We start from the raw sequence: 26,446 nt of genomic DNA, 5'->3' as shown, positions 1-26,446 counted from the left end.
TTTAATTTTTTCCATGTGCTTAAAACTCATTTAAAAAGCGTGTTTAATGCGATCGGGTTGTAATGCTATTAGCCTGAACTCCTAAAACGTTACTGTCTTCGTTGGCTTTTAAATAAAGTTCGGATTTGTTCAAATGTTCCTTTTTTTCCCCCTGTGCTTAAAACTCATTTAAAAAGCGTGTTTAATGCGATCGGGTTGTAATGCTATTAGCCTGAACTCCTAAAACGTTACTGTCTTGGTTGGCTTTTAAATAAAGTTCGGATTTGTTCAAATGTTCCTTTTTTTACCCCTGTGCTTAAAACTCATTTAAAAAGATCGGATTGTAAGGCTACAGCCGAACTGCTGCAATGTCACAGAGAGAGAGAGAGCGCTCATGTGCTGCTGAGAGAGGGAGGCTCACGTGCTGCAGAGAGAGAGAGAGCCTGTGTGTGCAGCTGAGGAGGGAGGAGGGGGGCTCACGCTGCAGAGAGAGAGAGCCTGCGTGTGCAGCTGAGGAGGGAGGAGGGGGGCTCACACACTGCAGAGAGAGAGAGCCTGTGTGTGCAGCTGAGGAAGGAGCCTGGGTTTTTGTGTCAGTGTTATTCAATGTTTTTACATTAGTTTACTATTACACTGTGCATTCTATGGTGTAATTAACTATATTTGTGCTTAAAAAATCTTTAAAAAAATATATTTACATATATATTGTACGGTCTGGAACGGATTAATTGTATTTACATGTAATCCTATGGAGGAAATTGCTTCGGTTCACGACCAAATCGGTTTACGACCAGAGGTTTGGAACGAATTATGGTCGTGAACCGAGGTTCCAATGTATGTATATATATGTGTCTGTGTGTATATATATATATATGTGTGTATGTATGTATGTATGTGTATATATATATATATATATATATATATATATGTATGTGTATGTATGTATGTGTATATGTATATATGTATATGTGTGTGTGTATGTATGTGTGTATATGTATGTGTATATATATGATGATATGTGTATATATATATGTATATATGTGTATATGTAGATATGTATATATATGTATATATGTATATGTATATATATGTTTATGTGTGTCTGTGTGTGTGTATATATATATATATATATATATATATATATATATATATATATATATATATATATATATATATATATATATGAATGACAGCAACACTCATAACAATGACAACACAATTACATTGACAATCATGTTACGTTATTTTTAAAATGTTTCCTTTTCTTTTTCATAACCTCTTTAACACACTAATTCTCCGCTGCGAAGCGCGGGTATTTTGCTAGTTTAATTTATAAAAATGACAGAATGATAGAACTTTTTAGAACACAATCTCTTGTGGCAAATTAATGCATACCATGTTTGTGAAGAAATAACTTTAAAAATACCATTCTTATCTTTTAACACTAGAATCCATGAATCCTACGAATAAAGTTGTAATGGCTGGCCACCTTAAATTCCTTCGCACCTCTTCATCAGCGTCTTTGTTTTGCAAAAGTGTCAAGCAGCACCGCCTGCTATCCCATCCCTCATCAACGCAGCTGAAGTGAGATGCAAAATTCTCAGAGCTCAATTCTGTTTATCTGGGTGTGAAGTGCCTGGAATTGTATAGGGTAAATAATATATCATTATTTGGAATGCATACATTTCATGTGTGTTCCATGTCTACAAAGATCTGGATGAATGTAGGATGACAGGAAATGCGAGAAAAGAAATGTTGAACACATAACTAAAACAGAAATGTTTTTCATGTTATAATAATGACAAAATGCTGAAGTGAAGTATATAATGTGTGAAGACTGAACTCCAAATATCAATTAAAAACTTTCACAAAAGGTATAACAAAACAAGAGCATCTTTATTCAAGAATATAACGGAAGAAAAAGAAATTATGCAATTTACATGTTGCTGTGAATATGTTAAAACCAAAGACCCAATATCAATTGCATGGTTGGTGTAGAGGTAAGAATAGCTGCTTCTAAAGCAAGAGGTTGTGGGTTCGATCCCGGGTCTTTCTCGCATTTACAGTTATGAGTAATGAGCTGCTGTTATTATTACTAGTATATAATAAAAACATACATTTGCTTTTAGTCTGTATCATGCAGTACAAAGTTTTACTACTTGTAAAAGATATCACTGAAGGGATATAAGCAGACACATAAATGCTGGTGAACCATGTCTTCATGGTATCTAGTTTGTTACTTGATTTTTTTTAATTCAGTTTTATTCTTGAATAAAAGCACAACTTGTTTCGTTATACCTTTGCAAAAGTGTTTACTTTATATTCCAGTAACCACTTGAATGATACCAAAACTGTCTCTGCCACTTTCAGGCATGCACACACACATCCATGCATGACAATGCAATTATTTGAAAACGCTATGTCATCTGAACATGATTTGTCATTTAAACATTGTTTTTTTATCGATCTTGCCCAATCTCTGCATTACATTACATACTATTGGAAATGCATACAAACTTCTTCTTTTTGGGCGCATACGATGGTCAGCATGGCATGGCCAGATCTAAACACTAGCACAGAGAATTGCATGCATACTGAAGTGACTTTAGCTGCAGGTGGAAGTTCCTGTCCCACTTTATGGTGCCAAGCAGAGTTGTGTTGCAGTGCAGCAATTTATTAGCCAGTGAAGGCAACGTGAAGAAGTTGTCTGTTGTTATGGTTCTACCTTTGTCCAGAAATGGGTTTATGAGCATAGTCTCGGAAAGTCTTTTTCCTGTGGGATGACTGGGATCTTTTCCTAAATAAGGAGTAGCATTGCACATGCACATGCAAATCTGTTATTTTTCACACGTTCTGTATGGGTGTCTTTCTTGTCAAAGAGCAAATACAGCATGATAGTCTGATAGCGTCACTGAATCTAGTTTTTACCAGGCATCAACCGCACCACCAACTGTGGTCATCGCTGCTCTTGTGAAAAGAATGAAGATAAACACCATCAACTAAGAGAGGGAGAGGCAAGTTCGTTGTACCACATGAACGTGACTGACAGAATAAAACTGAATAAAAAAACACTAACTTTTACAAGTAGCAAAAATTTACAACAGGTGTTACAGACTCAAATCAAATGTATGTTTTTATTATATAATAGTAACTAGTAAAATACCCGCGCTTCGCAGCGGAGAAGTAGTGTGTTAAAGAGGTTATGTAAACATATATATACATAAACATATATACTTATATATACATATCTATATATACACATATCTACATATATATATATACATATACACATCCACATATATATACATATATCAACATATATATACACATACATATACACACATACATACATACACACACATATATATATATATATATATATATATATATATATATATATATATATATATATACACACACATACAGACACATATATATACATATACATATTTACATATCTACATATATATACACATATATACATATCTACATACATACACATATATCTATATATATATATATATATATATATATATATATATATATATATATCTATCTATCTATCTATCTATCTATCTATCTATCTATCTATCTATATATATACAGTAATCCCTCCTCCATCGCGGGGGTTGCGTTCCAGAGTCACCCGCGAAATAGGAAAATCCGCGAAGTAGAAACCATATGTTTATATGGTTATTTTTAGAATGTCATGCTTGGGTCACAGATTTGCGCAGAAACACAGGAGGTTGTAGAGAGACAGGAACGTTATTCAAACACTGCAAACAAACATTTGTCTCTTTTTCAAAAGTTTAAACTGTGCTCCATGACAAGACAGAGTATGACAGTTCTGTCTCACAATTAAAAGAATGCAAACATATCTTCCTTTTCAAAGGAGTGCGCGTCAGGAGAGAGAGAACAAAGCAAGAAGTCAAAAAAAAAATCAATAGGGCTTTTTGGCTTTTAAGTATGCGAAGCACCGCCGGTACAAAGCTGTTGAAGGCGGCAGCTCACACCCCCTCTGTCAGGAGCAGGAAGAGAGAGAGAGAGAGAGAGCCACAGAAAAACAAAGTCAAAAATCAATACGTGCCCTTTGAGCTTTTAAGTATGCGAAGCACCGTACAGCATGTCCTTCAGGAAGCAGCTGCACACAGCCCCCATGCTCACACCCCCCTACGTCAGCGCAAGAGAGAGAGAGAGAGACAGAGAGAGAGAGAAAGTAAGCCGGGTAGCTTCTCAGCCATCTGCCAATAGCGTCCCTTGTATGAAATCAACTGGGCAAACCAACTGAGGAAGCATGTACCAGAAATTAAAAGACCCATTGTCCGCAGAAACCCGCGAAGCAGCGAAAAATCCGCGATATACATTTAAATATGCTTACATATAAAATCCGCGATGGAGTGAAGCCGCGAAAGGCGAAGCGCAATATAGCGAGGGATCACTGTACATATATATCTCTATCTATCTATCTATATATATACATCCTCGTGCTTTGCAGCGGCGAAGTACTGCTTTTAAATTTTTATTAAGAAGAAAATCGTTTTAAATTGAGTGAAAATCTACCAATAACAATTTGTTAAGGATCTGTTTTTTTGTGAAGCTGACTTCACACAGCCTCTCCGCTGTTTTATAAACGAACGTCATATAAGGTCTTCCTTTTTCATTGCTTTGCCAACGGAAGCAGCCTTTTTATTTCATCCTGTTTTTACGATTGTTCTGTTTGTATACCACGTTGTCAGTTCAGCACTCCGGTTGTAATATGACCAAGCCGTGCAAGCACACTCTTGAAAATGCAACGTATAGTTGTACAGGAGAAAAGCAATCTTGCCTGAAATCAATGGCAACCTTTTGTAGGTCTATGAACTTAATTTAAACTTTAGGTTTACACGGTGCTTTCTTTCCGAAGTACCTGCACTCATGAATATGTCTGTATGTGTCAGTCGCTCAAATCCCCGCGGTTCGCACTGGCGAAGTTCTGCTTTTAAATTTTTATTAAGAAGAAAAGAAAACCTTTTAAAATTGAGGGAAAATATAGCAATAACAATTTGTTAAGGATCTGTTTTTTTTTGTGAAGCTGCCTTCACTCGAGTGATCACTTCGAGCTTTAAGCCTGAGAAATCACCCCGTAAATGCACACGTTTAATTGCACATCTGTTAATATGTATGCTTACAAAGTATTAAAAGACACTCAACAATTACACAGTATTAAAAGACACTCAACAATTAATGTCATTTACCTTCGTTCCCGCGTTTGACTCGTGCTGTAAATCTCTTCCTTGTTTTCACTTCACGTGATTACGTAGGAGGCGTAATACGTGATGACGCGATACGTGACTCCGCCTCCTCCATTAGAGTATATGGACAAAAAACAGGTTCCAGTTATGACCATTACGCGTAGAATTTCGAAATGAAACCTGCCTAACTTTTGTAAGTAAGCTGTAAGGAATGAGCCTGCCAAATTTCAGCCTTCTACCTACACGGGAAGTTGGAGAATTAGTGATGAGTGAGTGAGTCAGTCAGTCAGTCAGTCAGTGAGTCAGTCAGTGAGGGCTTTGCCTTTTATTAGTATAGATAATAATAGCAGCTCACTACTCAAAACGGAAAATGCGGGGAAGACCCGGGATCGAATGTACAATCTCTTGATTTCAAATTAGCAGTTCTTACCTTTAACCCACCCATGCAATTGATAAATGGGCTTTAGTTTTTACATACTGACAGCAACATGTAAACTGAATAATTTCTTTTTCTTTGGTTATATTCTTGAATTAAGGCGCACTTGTTTTGTTATACCTTTTGTGAAATTTGAACTTCTGTCTTCACACATTACATATTTTACGTCAACATTTTATCAATTAATACTATAACATGAAAAATGTTTATTTTAGTTATGTGTTAAACATTTCTTGCCTCACATTTACTGTTATCCTACATTCATCCAGATCTTTGTAGACATGGAACACACATGAAATGTATGCATTCCAAATAATGATATATTATTTACCCTATACAACGCAAGGCACTGCATACCCAGATAAACAGACTTGAGCTCTGAGAATTTTGCATCTCACTTCAGCTGCGTCAATGGAGGATGGGATAGCAGGCTGCTTGCTGCCTGTGCTGATTGACACATTTGCAAAACAAAGACGCTTATGAAAAGGTGAGAAGGAATTTAAGGTGGCCAGGCATTACAACTTTTTTCATAGACTTCAGGGATTCTAGTGTTAAATTCTCTCAATGTGCAACATTATGAAAATCACTGAAATTCTAATGAGGCGGAAAGACCATTCATTCCTCACTTTCAGGTATGTGGTCTATTGTGTACAGAAGTAAACTGTACTTTCAGTTGGCTCGCCATTTGTAAAGTTGCCTCCATCTGGACGTGGTGGACATTTACTGCCTTTGGTAGCTTTGAATCTTAGTTGGATTTCCAAAGGAAAACTGTTACCATGGAAGATGTTGATAAGGTTCAGAACATGCCAGGTTTTATATAAATATGAAGATGGTTGAGCCTATGGTGCCCAGGTTGATGAACTATTTGTCTGGCAGACCGTAGTTTGTGAGGATCAGTTTGTGTGTCTCTGATGTGAATGTGATCAAAACTGGATTATCAAAAGGAGCAGTCCTGTCTCCTTTTCTCTTCACCCTGTAACACCTTGAACTATAAATATAACTTCAGGTCATGTCACTTGCAGAAATTCTCAGATTATTCTGTACTAATTAGATGGATTGACAAAATAAATGAGACAGAATATAGGAGTCAGGTGGAGAACTTTGTTTCTTGGTGCATAGAGAACTTTTTGCTACTTATCATTAGCAAAACCAAAGAACTAGTTATTCACTTTCACCGCACCAAAGAGCCTCTATATGTGGTCATTCTGCAGGGAGTGAATGTGGAGATAGCATACTTATATAAGTACTTTGGGGAAAACATAAATGACAGGCTGGACTTGTCTAGCAAAAGAGTGAAGTCATATAAGAAACGGCAGAACAGGTTCTTTTTTCTGAGGAGACTGAATTCTCTTAATGGATAGCATCATCCTTTATGTATTCTATAACTCTTTGATAGCCAGAGTGCTTTTTTTGCACTGTAGTGTGCTGGGCTGGTAAGATAACTTCACAAGAGGCCCACTGAATCAACAAGTTAATTAAGAAGGCAGGCTCAGTTATGGGATATATTCTCAACCTGCTGGACGTTATGGTGGAGGAGAGAATGAAAACAAAACTAATGGTGAATATGAACAATGCTGCACATCTCTCTCTGAAATACTATCATTAAGTGCTTTCAGCCAACAAAATATTCAGCAGAAGTGTGTCAAGAAATGCTAAGTGGGGTTCCTTCATGCCTACGACAATATGACTTTAGAATGTCTCACTGTGACTACTCTTTTATAATAGAGAGCAAACCCCACTAAATTTGCTTTACGTTGTGTAAGGCCATTTTCTAGTTATTAGTGCATAGTCTATGGGAGGTTACAGTAATCCCTCCTCCATCGCGGGGGTTGCGTTCCAGAGCCACCCGCGAAATAAGAAAATCCGCGAAGTACAAACCATATGTTTATATGGTTATTTTTATATTGTCATGCTTGGGTCACAGATTTGCGCAGAAACACAGGAGGTTGTAGAGAGACAGGAACGTTATTCAAACACTGCAAACATACATTTGTCTCTTTTTCAAAAGTTTAAACTGTGCTCCATGACAAGACAGAGATGACAGTTCCATCTCACAATTAAAAGAATGCAAACATATCTTCCTCTTCAAAGGAGTGCTTGTCAGGAGCACAGAATGTCACATAGATAGAGCAAACAAATCAATAGGGCTGTTTAGCTTTTAAGTATGCGAAGCACCACGGCACAAAGCTGTTGAAGGCGGCAGCTCACACCCCCTCCGTCAGGAGCAGGGAGAGAGAGAGAGAGATAGAGAGAGACGGAGAAAAACAAACATGCAAAAATCAATACGTGCCCTTCGAGCTTTTAAGTATGCGAAGCACCGTGCAGCTTCACTAATCAGCTGCACAGAAGGTAGCAACGTGAAGATAATCTTTCAGCATTTTTAGACGAGCGTCTGTATCGTCTAGGTGTGCGAACAGCCCCCCTGCTCACACCCCCCTACGTCAGCGCAAGAGAGAGAGAGAGAGAGAGAGAGAGAGAGAGAGAGAGTAAGCCGGGTAGCTTCTCAGCCATCTGCCAATAGCGTCCCTTGTATGAAATCAACTGGGCAAACCAACTGAGGAAGCATGTACCAGAAATTAAAAGACCCATTGTCCGCAGAAATCCGCGAACCAGCAAAAAATCTGCGATATATATTTAAATATGCTTACATATAAAATCCGCGATGGAGTGAAGCCGCGAAAGGCGAAGCGCGATATAGCGAGGGATCACTGTATTACAAACCCCACAAGTTGAATTGAATTGGTATATTCTAACTAATTCAAGCCTTTCTTAATGTACATTAGCCTCACTTAGTGACCTGCCTTGCCAAGAGTAAGGCATGAAGGGCACATAGTTTTAAACCGTGCCTTACGTGCCCAATAGCATGAAAGACAACATTCTCTTTTGAATGTGCAGTACTGTACGTTTAGAGCATACTGTAGATGAAGTAAAACATCTTTAAGTACAGAAACAACCGAAGTTTGACAAGAAAAGCTAAGTTTAGAGAAAAGACATTTTTTCAATTTTTTGCCTTTTAATCTATGTGTGTAACTACATTTTATCTTTATTCTTGTGTGGATTATTTGCTTTGAATTTTCACTAAATCTTTTAAAATGAACTTTTAGATTGAGAGATTTCTTTCAGCACGTGTTTGACCCATGCTTGATCCTGCCTTACACACCAGCAGCTACACTTTGCATTTGGTGAAATCACAGAAATGTTTATGAACTTGATAAAACTCCATAAAATGCACTGAAGTCAATGGGGAAGGAGGAACTGGACTAGATTTCAGTGGATTATAATGGTGTAATGGTCTTTAAAGTGTCCTTAATGGCTAGGAAAAAATCTGCTAACTATGCTGGACTAATTATTTTGGCCAAATATGTGATCAACAAAAGATGCAGATGGAATGAACGTAATAAACAATATGCAACAAACAGCCACAAACTAGCAGTAAGTAAATAAAATATTCATTAATGTGGTCACAGAGTTCTAATCTTGGGGCACACATTGGCCGTGTAAAGAAGTGGAAGCAAAGGACTGGCTTGTTCCACTGTTTGAAGTAGCAGCTCTGGGCAAGGCAGGAACACCTTTTTTGTTTCCCATGTATCTGCACAGATGCTTCTCACTTTTTTCTTCGATTAAGACGCTAGAAACACCTTGTAAATAGTAATAAATCTTTTGTTTTTATTGTTTCACAGAGTGTACTGTGCTTTTTGATGAGGGGACGGTAAGGGTTCTTTAAGGCTTGTTTTGAGATTGTTGCTGGGCAAATGACTAATGTAATCTATCTATCTATCTATCTATCTATCTATCTATCTATCTATCTATCTATCTATCTATCTATCTATCTATCTATCTATCTATCTAGATACAATTCTGTCTTGTTTGTTTGCCCTCTGATAAATATTAATATATTTTAGAATACCCCTTTTTTACTACCTACCTAATTTAATAACTTCTAAATCTCCAGACAAAATCAACAATTTTTCAAAAAAACCTTCTTTTTAAAATATACTGTACTGTATCATTTAAATTGTCATTGCAATAATGTAAATTTACATTGACATACAATTGTTACTATGCCATATGCGCAGGAGCATCTAGTCTGGTAAAAAGAAGGTCTACATGAAATGAACATTCCATAACTTACATTCAGCATTCTCACTAAATAATTAATTTTGCTAAAAAAAAAAAAAACATAGCTAAAAAAAGGTCTCATGGCTACTTACAATATTCATGAGGGTCAGGACATAGTTTTGTACATGCTCCTTTCCATGGAATCGGACTACAGAATCATCTACTGCTAGAAGCACCTCAATATTGTAGTCATCTTTTTTGGCATGTCTTCGTTTTCTATCAGGATGTATTAATTCTTGCTCTATTATGCCCAGTGAATTAGGGAACTCTCCTATTCCGAAGTGCGGGCCTAAAACCAAAAAAAGACTGTTTAGAAATGATCACCAATTCTAAAAAGTTGTCCAATTTAGTGCAATTTCTAAAACAGATTCAAATTCAACTATCATAAAATAGTGGTATAAAAATAATTGGTTATTTTTAAATTGTTTGGATAACAATCTGAAGTACCAATAAAAATAAAAAAAAGTTAAGTATTACAAACATTTTTCATGAATTTGTTGCAAGGAATCTGCAAGCATTTTACAGCTAAATGCCAAAATAGAACTGCTTTCAAGGATGTACAGAGTTGTCTAGCTGGGAAGTCCCACAGGAATCATTCTTAAGGAGCATACCTGCAGTGGAAGGAAGACAGCATCTTTATAAGCTTGTGAAAAGGACAGGGACTGCTAGGTGATTTTCACCCTATCGTGTGTGGTGCCTTGGATGTAAAACCTACCGCAACAGCAGTGCATCAAAATGAATCATTCAAGAATAACCTAGGATGGTAGAATTCAGGCAACCCAGATTTTTAATTGTGATTGACTTTAACATATTTCCATAGAATATTAAGTACTTCTAGTATTTCCCCTGTACCTGTTGAAACATACTTTGTTGTGGTTGTTCATCAGAAGCTTTATTATTTAAGTTTCAAGTAATAAGGTAAATAAATTAGTGCCTTTGAAAGCTATTCACACCCCCTTGCAAGCTTTCATATTTCATTGTTATACAACTTTGAACCACGTTGAATTTAATTTGACTTTTTTGACATTGAACAACAGATCAGTCATAGTGAAAAGAGATCTTTGCAAATATTACAAATATAAAACAGAAAATAACTGATTGCACACCTTAATCATCACTGGTACAGTCAATAGGTTTTATAAGTCACATAATTATTTAAATCTAGATCATCTGTCAGCAGTCAAGTGGTTTCAATTGACTGTAGTATACATGCACCTGTATCTGAAAGGTCCAATCTGATACAGGAAAATATACAAATATATCCTTTGTCATCCAGTTAAATCAATTATTAAGAAATGGGAAGAGTAACGCACAGCTATAAATTTCCACAGAGCAGGCCATCCATAAAAACTGCATGATTGCACAAGAAGAAGACTAGTGAGAGAAGCCACCATGAGATATGATAACTCCAAAAGAGTTATAAACTACAGTGGCTTAGATTGGAAAGTTTGAGCATACAATAACTATTGTCCAAGTGTTTCACCAGTAGCAGCTTAATGAGAAAGTGGCAAAGACAAAACCAGTATTAAGAAAACGCACAGAGATTTTGTCAGAAGGCATCTAGGATACTCTGATGTCAGTTGGAAGAAAGTTCTGTGGTCTAATGAGACCAAAATTGAGCTGTCTGGCCCTCAGATTAAAATCCATGTTTCATGTAAGATAAGTATCTGTAAAAAACACATCAGCCCCAGCATAAAGCATGGTGGTGGCAGCATCATGCTTTGAGGATGGCTCCCTGCAGCAGGCCATGGAAGGCTTGTGAGGGTATAGGGTAAAATTAATACAGCAAAATAAAGCAAAATCCTGGAGAAAAACTCTGCAGTCTGTAAGAAACCTAGTTCTTGAGACAGGATTTGTTTTTACTTTAAGCAAGTCAATGATCTCAAGTATAAAAACAAACCTACTGTACACAGAAATGGCTTAAAAATAACAAAGATGTCCTCACAATCTCTGTGCAACCTGAAAGAGCCTGAGCAGTTTAGGAAAGGAGAAAAATGCAAACTGATTGACACCAGTCCATTGACTCAAGGTTGCAATTTCTGCCAAAGGTGCATTTACCTACTAAATACTGACTTGGAAGGAGGTGAATACTTAACATAATCAATTACTTTGTATTTTATATTGGTAATTAACTTAGGTCACTTTGCAGAGACCTGTTTTACTTTGACAATAAAGATTTTTTTTCTGTTGATCATTGTCAAAAAAGCTACATTAAATCCACTTTTGTTTTAATGTTGTATAATACAGTAAATGTGAACACGTCCAAGGGTGAATACTTTTTACACGTACTGTACATTTAAATGTGAGCAAATATACTTATTTTGTCAATGCTTTTTTGCTTCTTACTGAACCTGAAGCATAACCTGTAACAAAGTGTAAATTGAAAATCAGGAGCCACTGCAAAAAAGACAGCTTTCTGTCTCAAGAATTATAGAGTCGTATTCACACTTATACTGTACCTTTGAATAATATATTAACCCAGAAGTATCAGTCATTACCATTTACTTCACCATGAACAGTGAAGATTCTTAGCACTGCTAATTAGTTATGAAGCTTTAAAACATGTAATATTTGTAGTAGCCCATGAACAGAAACATACTGTAACCTGGCTAAGAAGCATTAATCAAGCAATAGAACAGAATTACCATGTAACATATTTTAGAAGACTGAAATTGAATTATACTTAAAAACTTTTTAATAAAAGTATTGCTATCATTTCACCTCTAGAAACTGTGAAAAAAACTGCCTAATAGATTAATTTATAAATCATTAGAGCTGAGTACCAAATACTAGGATCTTTATGGTACTAGTGCTTTAACAGATAAAACTGAAATGAACTAAACTGAATTTAACTGAATGCAGTTGAGAGGAATTGGTATGCATCCTCTGCATTTCTTTAATACTTTCTAATTTCTTATTCCAATTCTAAAGTCATGTTCCTTTCAGCACCAGCTTCACAATGAATATTGATAACACATACTGCCAGACTTTTGGAAAATCTAGAGATGACTAGGAATAGAGATCAAACAAAGCCAAGCAGCTTAGCAACCAAAAAATATTGCAAGTCGAGTCATGTCATGAGCTAACTGTCAATGAGAAGTACAAAGGTAATAGAGTTAAAAGGTCCTCAGAGGTAAAAGCCAAGGCAGGATGAGTCAAGTTGAAAACCTGTAAAAGCAGAGGCATTCCAGATAGTGGCGGGAGCATAAATCCAAAAAAAAACCTCAGCCGCTATACAGGCTCTCAGATCACTGTATTACTGTGGTCTTCCAGGATAAGCTTGAGCATCTTATAGCATGTTTAGTGTGGAGCCAGCTGTTCATCCTTGAAACATACTGAGAAATCCAGTGTCCTCAAAGTGTACAGGAAAATGTGAGCTAGTGTGTATGAGATGGATTTGGTGTTTCATTTCTTTATCTGCTAAGGGTGCATTTTCGTGTTATGTCAGCAGGAGTGCAGCTCTTGAAGTCAGTCCTGGCCTTTGCCAAGGTATTCTGAAGTATAGCTCTGCCCCTGTAAAGGTATTCTTGCTTGCTCTCTTTTGAAGCCAACTGGCTATATTGCTCGATTTGATTTGTGTGTTTGAGATATAAGTCATGAGTGGATGTCACATAGGAAAGTAATGCTAATAATTTAGGCATTTCTAGTATTAACTTGTCCACTCCTAAAATAGAGACTTAAAAGTTAAAGTGACTTTCGTGGACACTTCTATGCTGCAAAACAACATATCACATTTACCAACTGAGCACCAATCTTCCAGCGCAAACATACTTGCCCTTTCTCTGACAGCCAATAGCATGCTGCCTAATGGAGATGGTGCTGTTAGAAGGATTAACAGCTGCAATGAGTTCCATAGCAATCTCTGCCCTTTATTTCTTTTTATTATTCTGTTACTGTATGTAAAATACGGAACATCAGAGAGATGAGCTTATTTTCTGTTTTGTTAAGTCCACAGCCCCCATGCAGCCTGATTGAATCAGCACTGTATGAAGCATTAATAGCTGTGTTGCGTTCAGCTGCAGCCTCAGCCTTTATTTCTTTTTACATTCTGTTTTAGTATGTAAAACATGACACTTCAGACAGACAAGCTTCTGTACTATTTATGAACCTCAAAATATGTGTGTTCCTTATTGATTGTTGCTACATTCTATGCACTGTACTTACAGATGAGCATTAATTGATTGTCAGCTCTCGTGTGCATAGCCTACCACAGTTGACTGTGGAAAAAGGTGGAACAAAATACAATAGCAGCGTACAAATTTCAAGTAAGGAGTTTATGTTAACCATGCAAGCAATGTGAATTGAATGTTTAACCTAACTGAATACCTAATAAATGAAGGTAATGATACATAGTATTTAAAAGTCACCATAATGCCCCTATTGTTCATTAATCTGTATACAAAATGGGTTAGATACCTGATTTGACAATGTAGAAGGAAATTTTTTTATATTAGCATAAAATTAGCAAATTAACATAAAGAGCCATAAAAAGTAATTAAAAGCTTCTAAAGCATTAGATTAAGCATAAATTATAATATTAAGAAAATAAGATAGGTCAAGTAAATAGTTAACTAAAAAATCAGTCGTTTTGCATTATTTTTTAAGCTTACAGCAGCTAGTGTGGGAAAGAACAGGAAAAAGAACAAAAAAATGACATGTAGAAACCAGCTTAGAGCAGGATAAGAAGATTGAGAACACCTGTGTCCAAGGATAGAAAGATAAAGGAACGATACCACAGAGAAAAGATGGCTCTGAAAGGCACGTACGAAGCCAGCTGAAATATTGAATCAGCAAAGATGGCAAGAAGGCATTGCTGCCAAGGTCAGGTGATATAATGCAAGGAAAATGAAAAAATCTGTTCTAACATAAATAAGTTTAGAAAATTAGTAATACTAGCATTTAACCTAAGTACAGAAATTAAATGTAAATCAAGCATGCCAAGCAAATGATTAAATAAAGGAACGTGCCATAGTTTAATTTTAATTAAAGCTTAAGCTTCAGGCCACCATTATAAAAAAGTGTGGAAGGCTTAGAAAAGGAAATGACGAGAGGAAACCCATATATGAAATAAGGCCTTGGCCAGTTAAAGAAATAAGAAAAAACAAAGTAGAAGTGAACAATAGACAGTGAAATACCAGGGGGGCCAGCTGCAGGAAAATGAGGAGATAATAAGGGTTCCCATGGTAACTCAAGGTATCGGCCGGACAGGAGAAGAGGGGAGGCCGGACAGGAGTAGAGGGGAGTCAGAGAAAATGAACAAATGAGCTAATCTGAGCGAGGTCGGAGAAGATAGGAAATGACATAAGAAAAGCTCAAAGATGGTAAGAGGAAGCCATCTGCCCAGCCTTAGACCAATCAAAAATAAGCAAACCATAAACCAAGAGAGAAACAATGGACAGTAAAGCCAGGTGCAGAATGAGCTAATTGAGCAAGGACAAAGTGATAAGAAATGATATAAAAGTTTTGGGTTTGGAACTGTACGGGGCTCAGCTCAATTTTGCCGTATTGGATTAAGTTGTTGTTATTATAATGGTTATTTTATTGCAATAAAACTATAAACTCTGTTTGCCTATCCATTGAGTCCTAATAGCCATTGTCATTCTTAACATCCGGCGCCGCCGTCAGTGGCAGCCTTTTCAGCAGCTCCGTGTATGACTGTATATGTATGTGTACTTTTCTACTTTTATTTTTCTATTTTTATTTATTGATCACTCCTATTACTTTATTTTATGTGGATTCGTTCCCTGGACACACTTACTTTTACAACGTGGGCATGGATTTTTACACGCAGAGACTCGCCTATTCAAGTACTCAACTTCGAGCGCTGAGAACAAATGCCAGTGCCGGTGTGGTTCCATATTTACCTGACGAGGTAAGAAGGCGGTATCGTGGCAGCAGAGCCGGCACTAAGCTAAAAATGAAGCGGCTTGCGAGAAAGTGGCGTTTCAAGCCTTCGGTGCCTTCTGTGATTCTGGGGAATGTAAACTCAATCTCAAATAAGATCGACGAACTGGCTGCGCTGGTGAAAAATGTCAGGACCTACATAGAATGCAGTTTGTTGTGTTTTTGCGAAACCTGGCTAAATAACACCATCCCAGATGCCAACGTGGAGCTACCCGGGTTTAGCACAGTTAGAGCGGACAGAGATGCAAGTACCTGTGGGAAGCACAAAGGAGGAGGACTCGCTCTCTATGTTAATACACGGTGGTGTAACTCTGGACATGTTAACGTCAAAGTCTCCACTTGCTGCAGGGATATCGAACTGTTGGCCGTAAGTTTACGTCCCTACTACTTGCCCAGAGAGTTTGGACATGTCATTGTTGTCATCGTGTATATCCCTCCTCGGGCGGACGAGGAGTCAGCGAGTGACATCATCCATTCTGCTGTTGCTAAGTTACAAACGCAGCACCCTGAGGCGCTTGTGCTAATCGCTGGAGACTTTAACCATGTGACGCTGGACAAAACATTACCTGCATTCTCCCAGTATGTGGACTGTAACACCCGGGGAAATAAGACTATTGATTTACTGTATGCAAACGTTAAAGACGCATACAGCGCCACCCCGCTGCCTGCGCTTGGGAAAGCAGATCATAACCTGGTTCTGCTTCAGCCTCACTATAAACCAAAAGTGAGAGTCCTACCTGTAACCACACGATCATTCAGGAAGTGGACCCCGGAGGCTGAGAATACTCTGAGAGAATTTTTTGGAACTACAGACTGGGATATCCTGCAGGGATCTCATAATGAGAACATTGAGGAAGTTGTTGATTGCACTACTGACTACATCAACTTCTGTATGGACATTGTAGTTCCAGTAAGAACTGTACGCTGCTATGCTAACAACAAGCCATGGATTACAAGTGACATCAAGGGCCTTTTGAACCAGAAGAAAAGGGCTTTTAAAAACGGTGATCAGCATGAGCTCAAGCGCGTGCAGAAGGAACTCCGAGTCCAGCTCAGGGCGGCGAAGGAGCAGTACAGGAGAAAGCTGGAGCAGAAGTTGCAGAATAACAGCATGAAGGAAGTGTGGGATGGGATGAAGATCATCACTGGCTGCAGCTCGAAGCGGGGTACCACCATTGAGAGAGACGTGAAGAGAGCAAACCAAATGAACAACTTCTTTAACAGGTTTGACCACCCTAACCCACTCTCACTCTCACCTCGGAGTATTGCACCCTCCACACATCCTTCTGCTGATACCAGCATAGGAAAGACATCCCCACCCATAATTACAACAGCACAAGTGAGCAGAGAGCTGAGGAGACTTCGTGCCAGCAAAGCAGCGGGTCCAGATGGAGTATCGCCACGACTGCTGAAGGTCTGTGCATCGGAGCTGGGGGGCCCTCTACAGCGCATCTTCAACCTGAGCCTGGAACAGGGGAGAATCCCGAGGCTTTGGAAAACATCTTGTATCACCCCAATCCCAAAGGTATCACGTCCTAGTGAGCTGAATGACTTTCGGCCTGTTGCTCTGACATCACATGTGATGAAGACCATGGAGAGGCTGCTGCTTCACCACCTTAGGCCACAGGTTCAACACGCCCTTGACCCTCTGCAGTTTGCATATCAGGAGAAGGTGAGAGCAGAGGATGCCATCATCTATATGCTACACCGATCCCTCTCTCACTTGGACAGAGGTAGTGGTCAGCAACACAGGAGCGCCACAGGGGACTGTACTTTCTCCGGTCCTGTTCAGCCTATATACATCGGACTTCCAATACAACTCGGAGTCCTGCCATGTGCAAAAGTTCGCTGATGACACTGCTATCGTGGGCTGCATCAGGAATGGGCTGGAGGAGGAGTATAGGGACCTAATCAATGACTTTGTTAAATGGTGTGACTCAAACCACCTACACCTGAACACCAGCAAAACCAAAGAGCTGGTGGTGGATTTTAGGAGGCCCAGACCCCTCATAGACCCAGTGATCATCAAAGGTGACTGTGTGCAGATGGTGCAGACCTATAAATATCTGGGAGTGCAGCTGGATGATAAATTAGACTGGACTGCCAATACTGATGCGCTGTGCAAGAAAGGACAGAGCCGGTTATACTACCTTAGAAGGCTGGCGTCCTTCAACATCTGCAATAAGATGCTGCAGATGTTCTATCAGACAGTTGTGGTGAGCGCCCTCTTCTACGCAGTGGTGTGCTGGGGAGGCAGCATTAAGAGGAAAGACGCCTCACGTCTGGACAAACTGGTGAGGAAGGCAAGCTCTATTGTTGGCATGGAGCTGGACAGTTTAACATCTGTGGCAGAGCGAAGGGCGCTCAGCAGGCTCCTATCAATTATGGAGAATCCACTGCATCCACTTAATAGTATCATCTCCAGACAGAAGAGCAGCTTCAGCGACAGACTGCTGTCACTGTCCTGCTCCACTGACAGATTGAGGAGATCGTTTCTCCCCCAAACTATGCGACTCTTTAATTCCACCTGGGGGGGTAAATGTTAACATTCAACATTATACATAGTTATTGTCTGTTTTTCACCTACATTATTATCATTCTTTAATTTAATATTATTTATTGTATCAGTATGCTGCTGCTGAAGAATGTGAATTTCCCATTGGGATTAATAAAGTATCTATCTATCTATCTATCTATCTATCTATCTATCTATCTATCTATCTATCTATCTATCTATCTATCTATCTATCTATCTATCTATCTATCTATCTATCTATCTAGCCTTCATTTCAGGTAAAATGCCTTCTGATGATAATTTTTTTGGCCACGACAACAGGCTCTGTGTGCATGACAATGCTAGCCCATTTCTAAAGTCTACATAAACTAACTTTAAGACAGGTTTTTACAATGTACAATGAAAAAAAAAACTTTTTATTTAGCAATTGGTTACACTGCATGATTGACTCACCCAACATGAAGGAGAAAAAAAGGACAACAAAAGGTGCTCACCCCGTAGGTTATGAATTAAATGTCTCATAATGTACGTGATCACACTGTTCAACTGTCAGATCAAAAGACTTCCAGTGAAGTGAATACAGTCTTGTTTTCTACTGATCAAATAGTAAACTATTATGTCAGCATTGCCAGGAAAGTTAATGCAGCAAAGTTATGTAAGAAATAACATCAAATTCACACACCACTTACTGTATCTACAATAAAAAAAACATAGAAAATAGTTGGTGACAGCAGAATTGTACCACAATCACATAGTAAAATGAATTTAGACCATTGAATTGCACAACTAATAGATCATGTGGTAACGTTAATTATTGTGTCAATCAGTATACAAAAATAATTTTAGTCAAACTTTGTTAGCCACTAGGTTTGTTTGGTATGAGTAATGTTGTGGTGGGGTAATTGACACTTTTTTTTTTAACTGTTTAACGAATTCTGACCAACACTGATCATCCCAATTCACTGCGTCTTACATACTGTAGATGAACAGAGGAAGAGTAACAAACAGGAAATTGATGGCTGATTATTTTCAGTTTTTGCAGTAATTTTGTATATGACTTTATTATACTATTAAATTTATATAAACAAATAACTTAACATTTTCCTACTTTTTGTAGTTCTATGAAAAATGTAATAATAGTCAATGGTTAACTAAGTGTAATATCTGATGTAAACTTTGTATTTGCTTTTAGAATGACCAGCTCAGGGTCTAAGATTAGCAAGCATCAGAGTAGCAGCAGTGCAGCAGGCACAGTTCAGATTAACAGTGGTGCCACTGCCCAAACCAACAGCAGCAATGGTACAGTCCAGAACAAGAACAAGAGTGCTAAGACTCAGAATAGCAAAAACAGTAGCAGTGAAACACTTCAGATCAACAGCACAGATCAACTCTCTGAAACTGCAAACAATATGTCTAGTTGTTGGAATATTTCACACTTTTGAGTATTTCAAGAAAACCTATTAATTTATGTATACAGCAAATCAGAAGTCGTGTTGCTCTGTTTGCAAATACTCTATGTATCTCAGTGCACATTGAACCTAATCACAGAGGCAAAACTGCAGGAATTGTCCTATAAAACCACAATGCAAAGAACAACTTACATCATCAAGAAAAAAGTTACCGTATTTTTCACACCATAAGACGCACTTTTTTTTCCACAAAAGAAGGTTGGAAATGTCTGTGCGTCTTATTGAGCAAATATTGCGTCACAGACCATGATGTGTATTACCTGACAAAAGTCGACATCCAGGGGTAGAGGGTGACAAAACTCACAGTTACGTTACAGGCATTCCCTCTGTGCTTGGAGGAATGTTAGACTCATTGACTCGGCATCTAATCCTTGCGTGTGCGTGAGTTGCGAAATGTAAACAATTATAAACAAAGGCAAGATAGCATCTACATCTCATGAGGGAGCGAAGCGAGTGCAGAAAACAAAATACTCAGCAGACGCTGTTTTGTGCATTACCACTGAGTCGGACTCTGGACTCGACAGATTACCAGCCGCTGGACTACTTCAGGCTGTTCTTTCCTGAAGCTGCCTTTCAGCTACTGTCAGACGAGACAAACAGGTATGCAGAGCAATTTTTTGAATCGAGGGCTGTGCTTGCACCGCATTCTCATTTTTCAAACTGGAAACCCACAACAAAACACGAGATGAAGGGCTTTGTGGCATTACAAATATAGATGGGACTAAACTGGCGATATAACTTCAGGGAGCATTGGTCCAAACGTGCTTTGTCCCCTGGTGGCTTTGGACAGGTTATGTCACGTGATGATAGGTACGTGATGCTGCAAAGTGATTGTGAGCAACTGAGCTTAATAAATTCTGACACTAGCGATGAGGAGTTCTTGGGGTTTCCATAAAACTAGAAGAGTGCTTGAACCTTAAAGTCTCTCCTTATTTGTTAATGACAGTGATGATGTTTCTTAATACCGCTGTTGAATTTACATGGTTAAAATATTATTCTGCTATATTTTATTAAACATATTAGTGCACCATTTGGTTCAGAATATTTTTTTTCTTGTTTTCCTCCTCTAAATCTAGGTGCGTCTAATGGTCAGGTGCGTCTAATGGTGCAAAAAATACGGTATATGAATGCAAACTTTAACAAAGTCACACATTCGCAGCAAAGTCACAAATTTGCAGTCAAATTCTATAGAATAGAGCAGAACATGTATTGGATGCAGACTTCCTTAAGGTAAAACTAAATGTGTAGACCTGCCAAATTTTGTTGATCTGCAGAAGACTACAACAAAAGGAAATTAAGCCTGCACAATCCTATGGCTGGAAGTATAAGTGCAAGAATGGTAATTAATGAGAAAGAAGCATTTTTTTGACAAGATAAATGTCCTTCACCCAAATTTATGGCATCTCATGGTTAAGGCTTTGGACCTAGGACTTCAAGTGGTTTAAAATCGTGTTCCAGACACTTTGTGACCATGAGTAATTCACTTCACCTGCCTGTGATCCAAATGGGAAAAAGAAAACAGAAATGAAATCCATTGCTTCTCAAGTGTTGCAAGATTCCTTGGATAATGACATCAGTCAAGTAGTAATATTAATAAGTCACTGGAGCTGCTTACTCCTGGACATGCTATAAACAATTCTCCATGAGCAAAACATTCTTGCATTAGACCAGTTTGTGCTTCTCCTAGCGATATGACTTTTGTTGATGGTCATTGCAAAACACAATTTTAATCAGAAGGAATAATGTGAAATTTAAGTATACATTATGATCACTATTACAGGTTTATGTCATTCACTCAAATACAGTATTTCTTTTCATGTTTTTCATCAGTTGTATGTAGTCCCCTTTAAGATCTGCAGATGCAAATGTACTTTGGAAAGCAGTGCTTGCCATGGATATACATACGTGCTGACACCCTATGTGTTACACTAATCTATTACCATGAAGAACAAGGAGTGCAGAGCAGTAACTCTGAGCAACATAACACATTTTCTGTGGACAATTAGAAATACAGGTCACACAATCTAAGATTGATGCTGGGGTATTGCACAATTTAAGCCCTGCAATTGAAGAGCGATAATGTAATTCACGCTTGTAGTTGTCAGTGCCACAATTGGGGACTGGAGGTCAATGTAGCAGAACAGATAACTAAGATGAGAGCCAATATGCATCTAAGAGTGCCGGTAATCAGCAACAAAAAAGTGTGCTTGATAACCATTGAGCTTTGCATCTTCTTCAGCTTCACTGAACCTTCCATTTCACAATGTGATCATGTCTCTTCTTTTTTTTTTTCAGTCATCCATCCACTCTGTTGGTTAGTGGCGATATTTGTCCAGTCCATGATTTGCTTCAACACTTTCCTTTGTCTGCATGAAGCCCCTGCCAGTGCAATGGATTAGTTTTTTTGTTGTGGGGATAGGGATACACCAAAATATTGATATATCGAAATATTCTATCTTAGCAGATACCTAGTGCCCAAGATGCCAATTTCTTCATCAGTTATTTCATACTGATCGTCATCCTTCATCCAACTTTCGATTTCTTGCAAAGATGCATCCTCACATCCAGGGATACGTTGCACTAAAGGTAGAATGGTTTCTTCGGTTTCATCTGTGCTTTCCGTTTCCATACTTTCATCATTGCCTAGCAGCTTCTTCCATTATTTGGCAACTGTTGGAGCCCTTACGTCAGCCCAGGCCCTTGCAACCCAATAAGCAACATCCTTTACATTGATGCATTTCAATTTTTCAATCATGTCTTGTCCTTCTTCAATTTCTTCTATCACTGTGGACAGTAGCTTCCTGCGATAGTCCCTTTTTATCGTTTCCAAGATGCCCTGATCCATAGGTTGGTATATGGCGGTTACATTGGGGGGCAGAAACATTGCCTTAATGTCACCATCTTGAAGCTCCTCTGCATCAGGGTGCGTTGGAGCATTATCTAGCAACAAAACTGCTTTTCTGGGTAAATTATTTTCTTTCAAAAACTTCTCTGTTGAAGGAAAGAATTCCTTAAAAAAACAGTCTTTGCAAATTTCACTGCTCATCCATGCGCTTTTCTGACTGTAGTATTTTACAGGAAGAAGTTTTTTGAAACTGTTTTAAAGGCTCTAGGATTTTTGGACTTTCCAATCATTGCAAGGTTCATTTTGAGGTTTGCTGTAGCATTGCTGCATGCTAAAATTGTCAGCCTTTCCTTGTTACGCTTGTAGCAAGGGGCTGCCGCTTCAGTTCTGGCTGCAAGACACTTACTAGGTAACATTTTGAAATTAAGGCCTGACTCATCACAGTTAAATATCTGATCACCCATTAGGCTTTCAGTTTCAATAAATTCCTGAAATCTTTTCTTGAATGCTTCCATTTCTTCAAAATTCGATGATAGTTTTTCACCACAAACACATAACTGACTGTAGTGTTTCTTCCATCGGTCGAACCAACCGACACTTGCTGTGAAATCTGGGTTCCCTTCATTGAATTCATTACAAAAATACAATGCCTTTTGCTGTAAAATAGGCCCTGAAATAGGCAAACCTTTGTCCCTGAACTGTGTAAACCAAACATACAAAGCTTCACTAACTTTTTCATAGTCACATTTTTTCATAGTTTTTCTTTCTTTTAATGCACCCTCCATAACTCTTGATGCACACCATTTTTCTATTTCTATTCATTTCTTCTTCCAGTCTCCTACTGTTACCTGTCCAACGCCAAAGTCGTCAGCTACTTTCTGCATTGTCTCTCCCTTGTCCAGTCTCTTGATTGCCTCAAGTTTTTGTTCCATCGATACAACAACTTTCTTTCTTTTCGTCGCCATACTACTGTACTTGTGTAAATTTCAACTTTTAAACAACACAACAATGTTTGTCAAATTAACACACATAGACACATACGCATGTAACAGATGATAAACCGATCCACATACAATGATACACTGCACTGCACTGAGTAGTGAGTTGTGACAGTGAGTGAGTGAGGATGAGGCGAATGACAGACACATGAGTCATAGTGTAGACGGGCGCACCACTGTACAGTCGGGGTAACTAATTAGCTGCGGTAGAGTCAGGAGCAACAAAAAATAGACTACGCTCACGCTCGCAACTTGCAGTTCTTGTTGCTGATTGATGCGTTTTGTTTTTTTTTTGCGGTGGGACATCGGATAATACGGAATGTCGGATAAGCAAAGGTAGGATAAGCGAGACTGTACTGTATTTAGACATTGCACATTCTTCAAGAATATGCTTAAACTTGACTGAAATCTGTCTATTAAATTCTGACTGTTATGTTGATCAGTAAATATAAACAATAATTACAACATCACTGTGAAATACAGTATGCTTTAAATATGTTGTGTTTGCTAAACACCACATAACATTTGGCTTGCATATATACACATACAAAACTATTTAGATTGTACTAGAAACTGCATGTTACCTAACAAAAACACTTCATAGCATACATTTCAAGCCATAAAACAAGCCCAACTAATAAACCTAAAAACAAGACAGAGCTGATAGCTAAGAACAAGATATTTAATATAACCAAGAGCTCGTCAGAACCTTCTAGTTACTGATAGAAACAGACAAGGATCTGGGGCAACTATATAATTTATTGGGCTAATTCTTGTAAATAATAGTTATGTAAGGATAAAGGAGCAGCCACAACACTTTATTGCGTTTTGTCTAATCTATCTAAAATACCTTTGAATGTCTTTTCTACCTAACAAACCACCTGGACACAGCTGAAAAGGCAAAGACTCAGAAAAAGAAAAGAAATTAATTTATGTTACTAATTCTTTCAGCTGCAATTGCTTCTTGTATGTGTGAGGTTAAATCAGCATTCAGAGTCAACCTATCTGAAAGTCCTGTCATTGACTACCTGGTTGAATTATGTGTGTTTATGGATGTTATACTTCAGTGAGTGTTCCTCCCGTAACTGGTGTTTCAAATTCTTGTTTTATGTCATTTTTGATTCTTTCATGTATGTTAAAATTGTTACTTGTTATTTATTTGCCTTATGCTGTGTTTTTTATTAGTTTTATGTATAACTTAATTTGTACGTGTCTCTGCTTGTTCTTGTATTTTGTGGGTGGTCCCCCAAGTGTCTTGGCCACCTGTCCATTTCTGTTATGGGCTGCTGTCAACCCTATAAAAGCTGAGCAAACAAGCAGTCCCTTGTGGTAAAATTAATGTGCTGGCATTGGTGAGTTTGTGAAATTTTTGATTATTGACTGTTTATTATGCTCTGTTTATCAACTTCTCTTTGAATTAGTATATTTTGGTACTTGATTAACATTGGATTGGCTATTTCAGGAGCATACTTCTCTGCATCGTTGTGTTCCCTGGAGCTTTGATTGTTACTGAGAATTTTTGGAAAATAAACATTTTCATTTATAAATATTCTTTGTTTGTCCCTTTTTGCTCCAGCCTGAAGGTTGATGGTTTTGTCCACTTTTTAGGCTTTTTGCTACAGTTTTTGGAATTTTGTACTTAGGAACTCCCAAGTGTATGACAATGGGTTATAACTGTGTACAAAATAAAATAACCTATTTCTCAGGCACAACTTGAGTAGGATACATTTCATATTCCAAGTGAATCACAAACATATAATCAAGTCCCCACTGATTTCTTTTTTCTGAATTCTCATGTGTTAGACCCAATGTTTGCATCCTAACTTACACATTTTATTATATTCTGTCTGTTCCAAAACACATCTACGTTTCAAAAGAGGTCTCTGTAGTATATCAGCCTTCAGTAACAGTAGCTGTGCAGTCCCTCTATTTAAATAACAAGAGGACCATAGCTGAAAGTAGGGCAAAAAATCTTAAGAGAAACCAATTAAAGCATAAAAATTATTTTCTATTTATAAATAGCACACGACGTGTCCCAGTTTAACTGTAAAAAAAAATCTTAATTGTCTTTTTTAGTGATTTAGCTCAGGAGACAAGGGATTAAGGTGAAGACAGCTCATCTAATATTAAATATATATTGCGAATACTATAAACATCAAACAGTTATACCCAGAAGATACACAAAACTATCAACATCAAAACTTTGCTTTAGCACTAGTAACTTGTAGTTACTAACAAGGCCACTTGCAGACAACAATGAAATATTTCATGGAAGAAAGTCCTAATTAGATTTTTTAACCCCTAAAAGCTAAGCCCTTTAAAGAGGTGTTTTTTGAAGAAAAAAAAACTTTCTTCAAATTATCCATTTGGCAATATAAACATGTTATTAATTCTTTGGCAGACACTGTGCATTTTTATGAAAGGCATTTCATTTATATGATTAAAACACATTTGCAAAGAATCAGAAAGGAAAGAGTTTTATTTAATTTATGCCTATTTCAGGCACTATTATAAGTTAGTTATAAGAGTTCAACATATCAGTGAAGGAGACTTGTAAAAATAAGGTATAATCTCCACTACCCAAGGATCATTTAAACATTTTGTTAATTATTTGTACACTGCAAGCTGCTATGCATTTGTGCAAGACCATAGTCATTCCTAGACAAACATAGCCATGCACACACACATATAACACCTTTTTCAAAGAAACATGGCAAGGGTAAACAAATGATAAAAGATATTTCCAAAAAAAAACAAAACACACAACTACAGATGTTTTCTACATATGCTAAGATGCATACCCCAAGAAAACCTAAATCACCTAGCTTAGGTACTTATTTACCAAACATGGAAAATTTTATATTAATACCACATAAAATATCAGCAGAAATTCCCATTTTATTACAGCAAGTGCTCTCCTGGCATATATGTGTGTGTGTGAATATTATGA

The 26,446-nt window shown here is 37.7% G+C and overlaps 1 protein-coding gene across 3 annotated transcripts in view; it reads right to left on the bottom strand.

The window, feature by feature from the left end:
* LOC114645594 (A disintegrin and metalloproteinase with thrombospondin motifs 14) overlaps window positions 1-26,446 on the bottom strand; it is a 328,718-nt gene that overhangs the window by 205,648 nt on the left and 96,624 nt on the right. For all 3 annotated transcript variants that reach the window (XM_028793429.2, XM_051922924.1, XM_051922925.1), the window contains one exon: window positions 9,858-10,054. In XM_028793429.2, coding sequence (XP_028649262.2) covers window positions 9,858-10,054 — 197 coding nt within the window. The remainder of the gene's footprint in view (window positions 1-9,857; window positions 10,055-26,446) is intronic.

Source organism: Erpetoichthys calabaricus, chromosome 2 (genome assembly GCF_900747795.2).
Source record: "Erpetoichthys calabaricus chromosome 2, fErpCal1.3, whole genome shotgun sequence".
NCBI lineage: Eukaryota > Metazoa > Chordata > Cladistia > Polypteriformes > Polypteridae > Erpetoichthys > Erpetoichthys calabaricus.
Note: the sequence above shows the minus strand (reverse complement) of the source record. Positions and strands in the feature narration are given on the sequence as shown.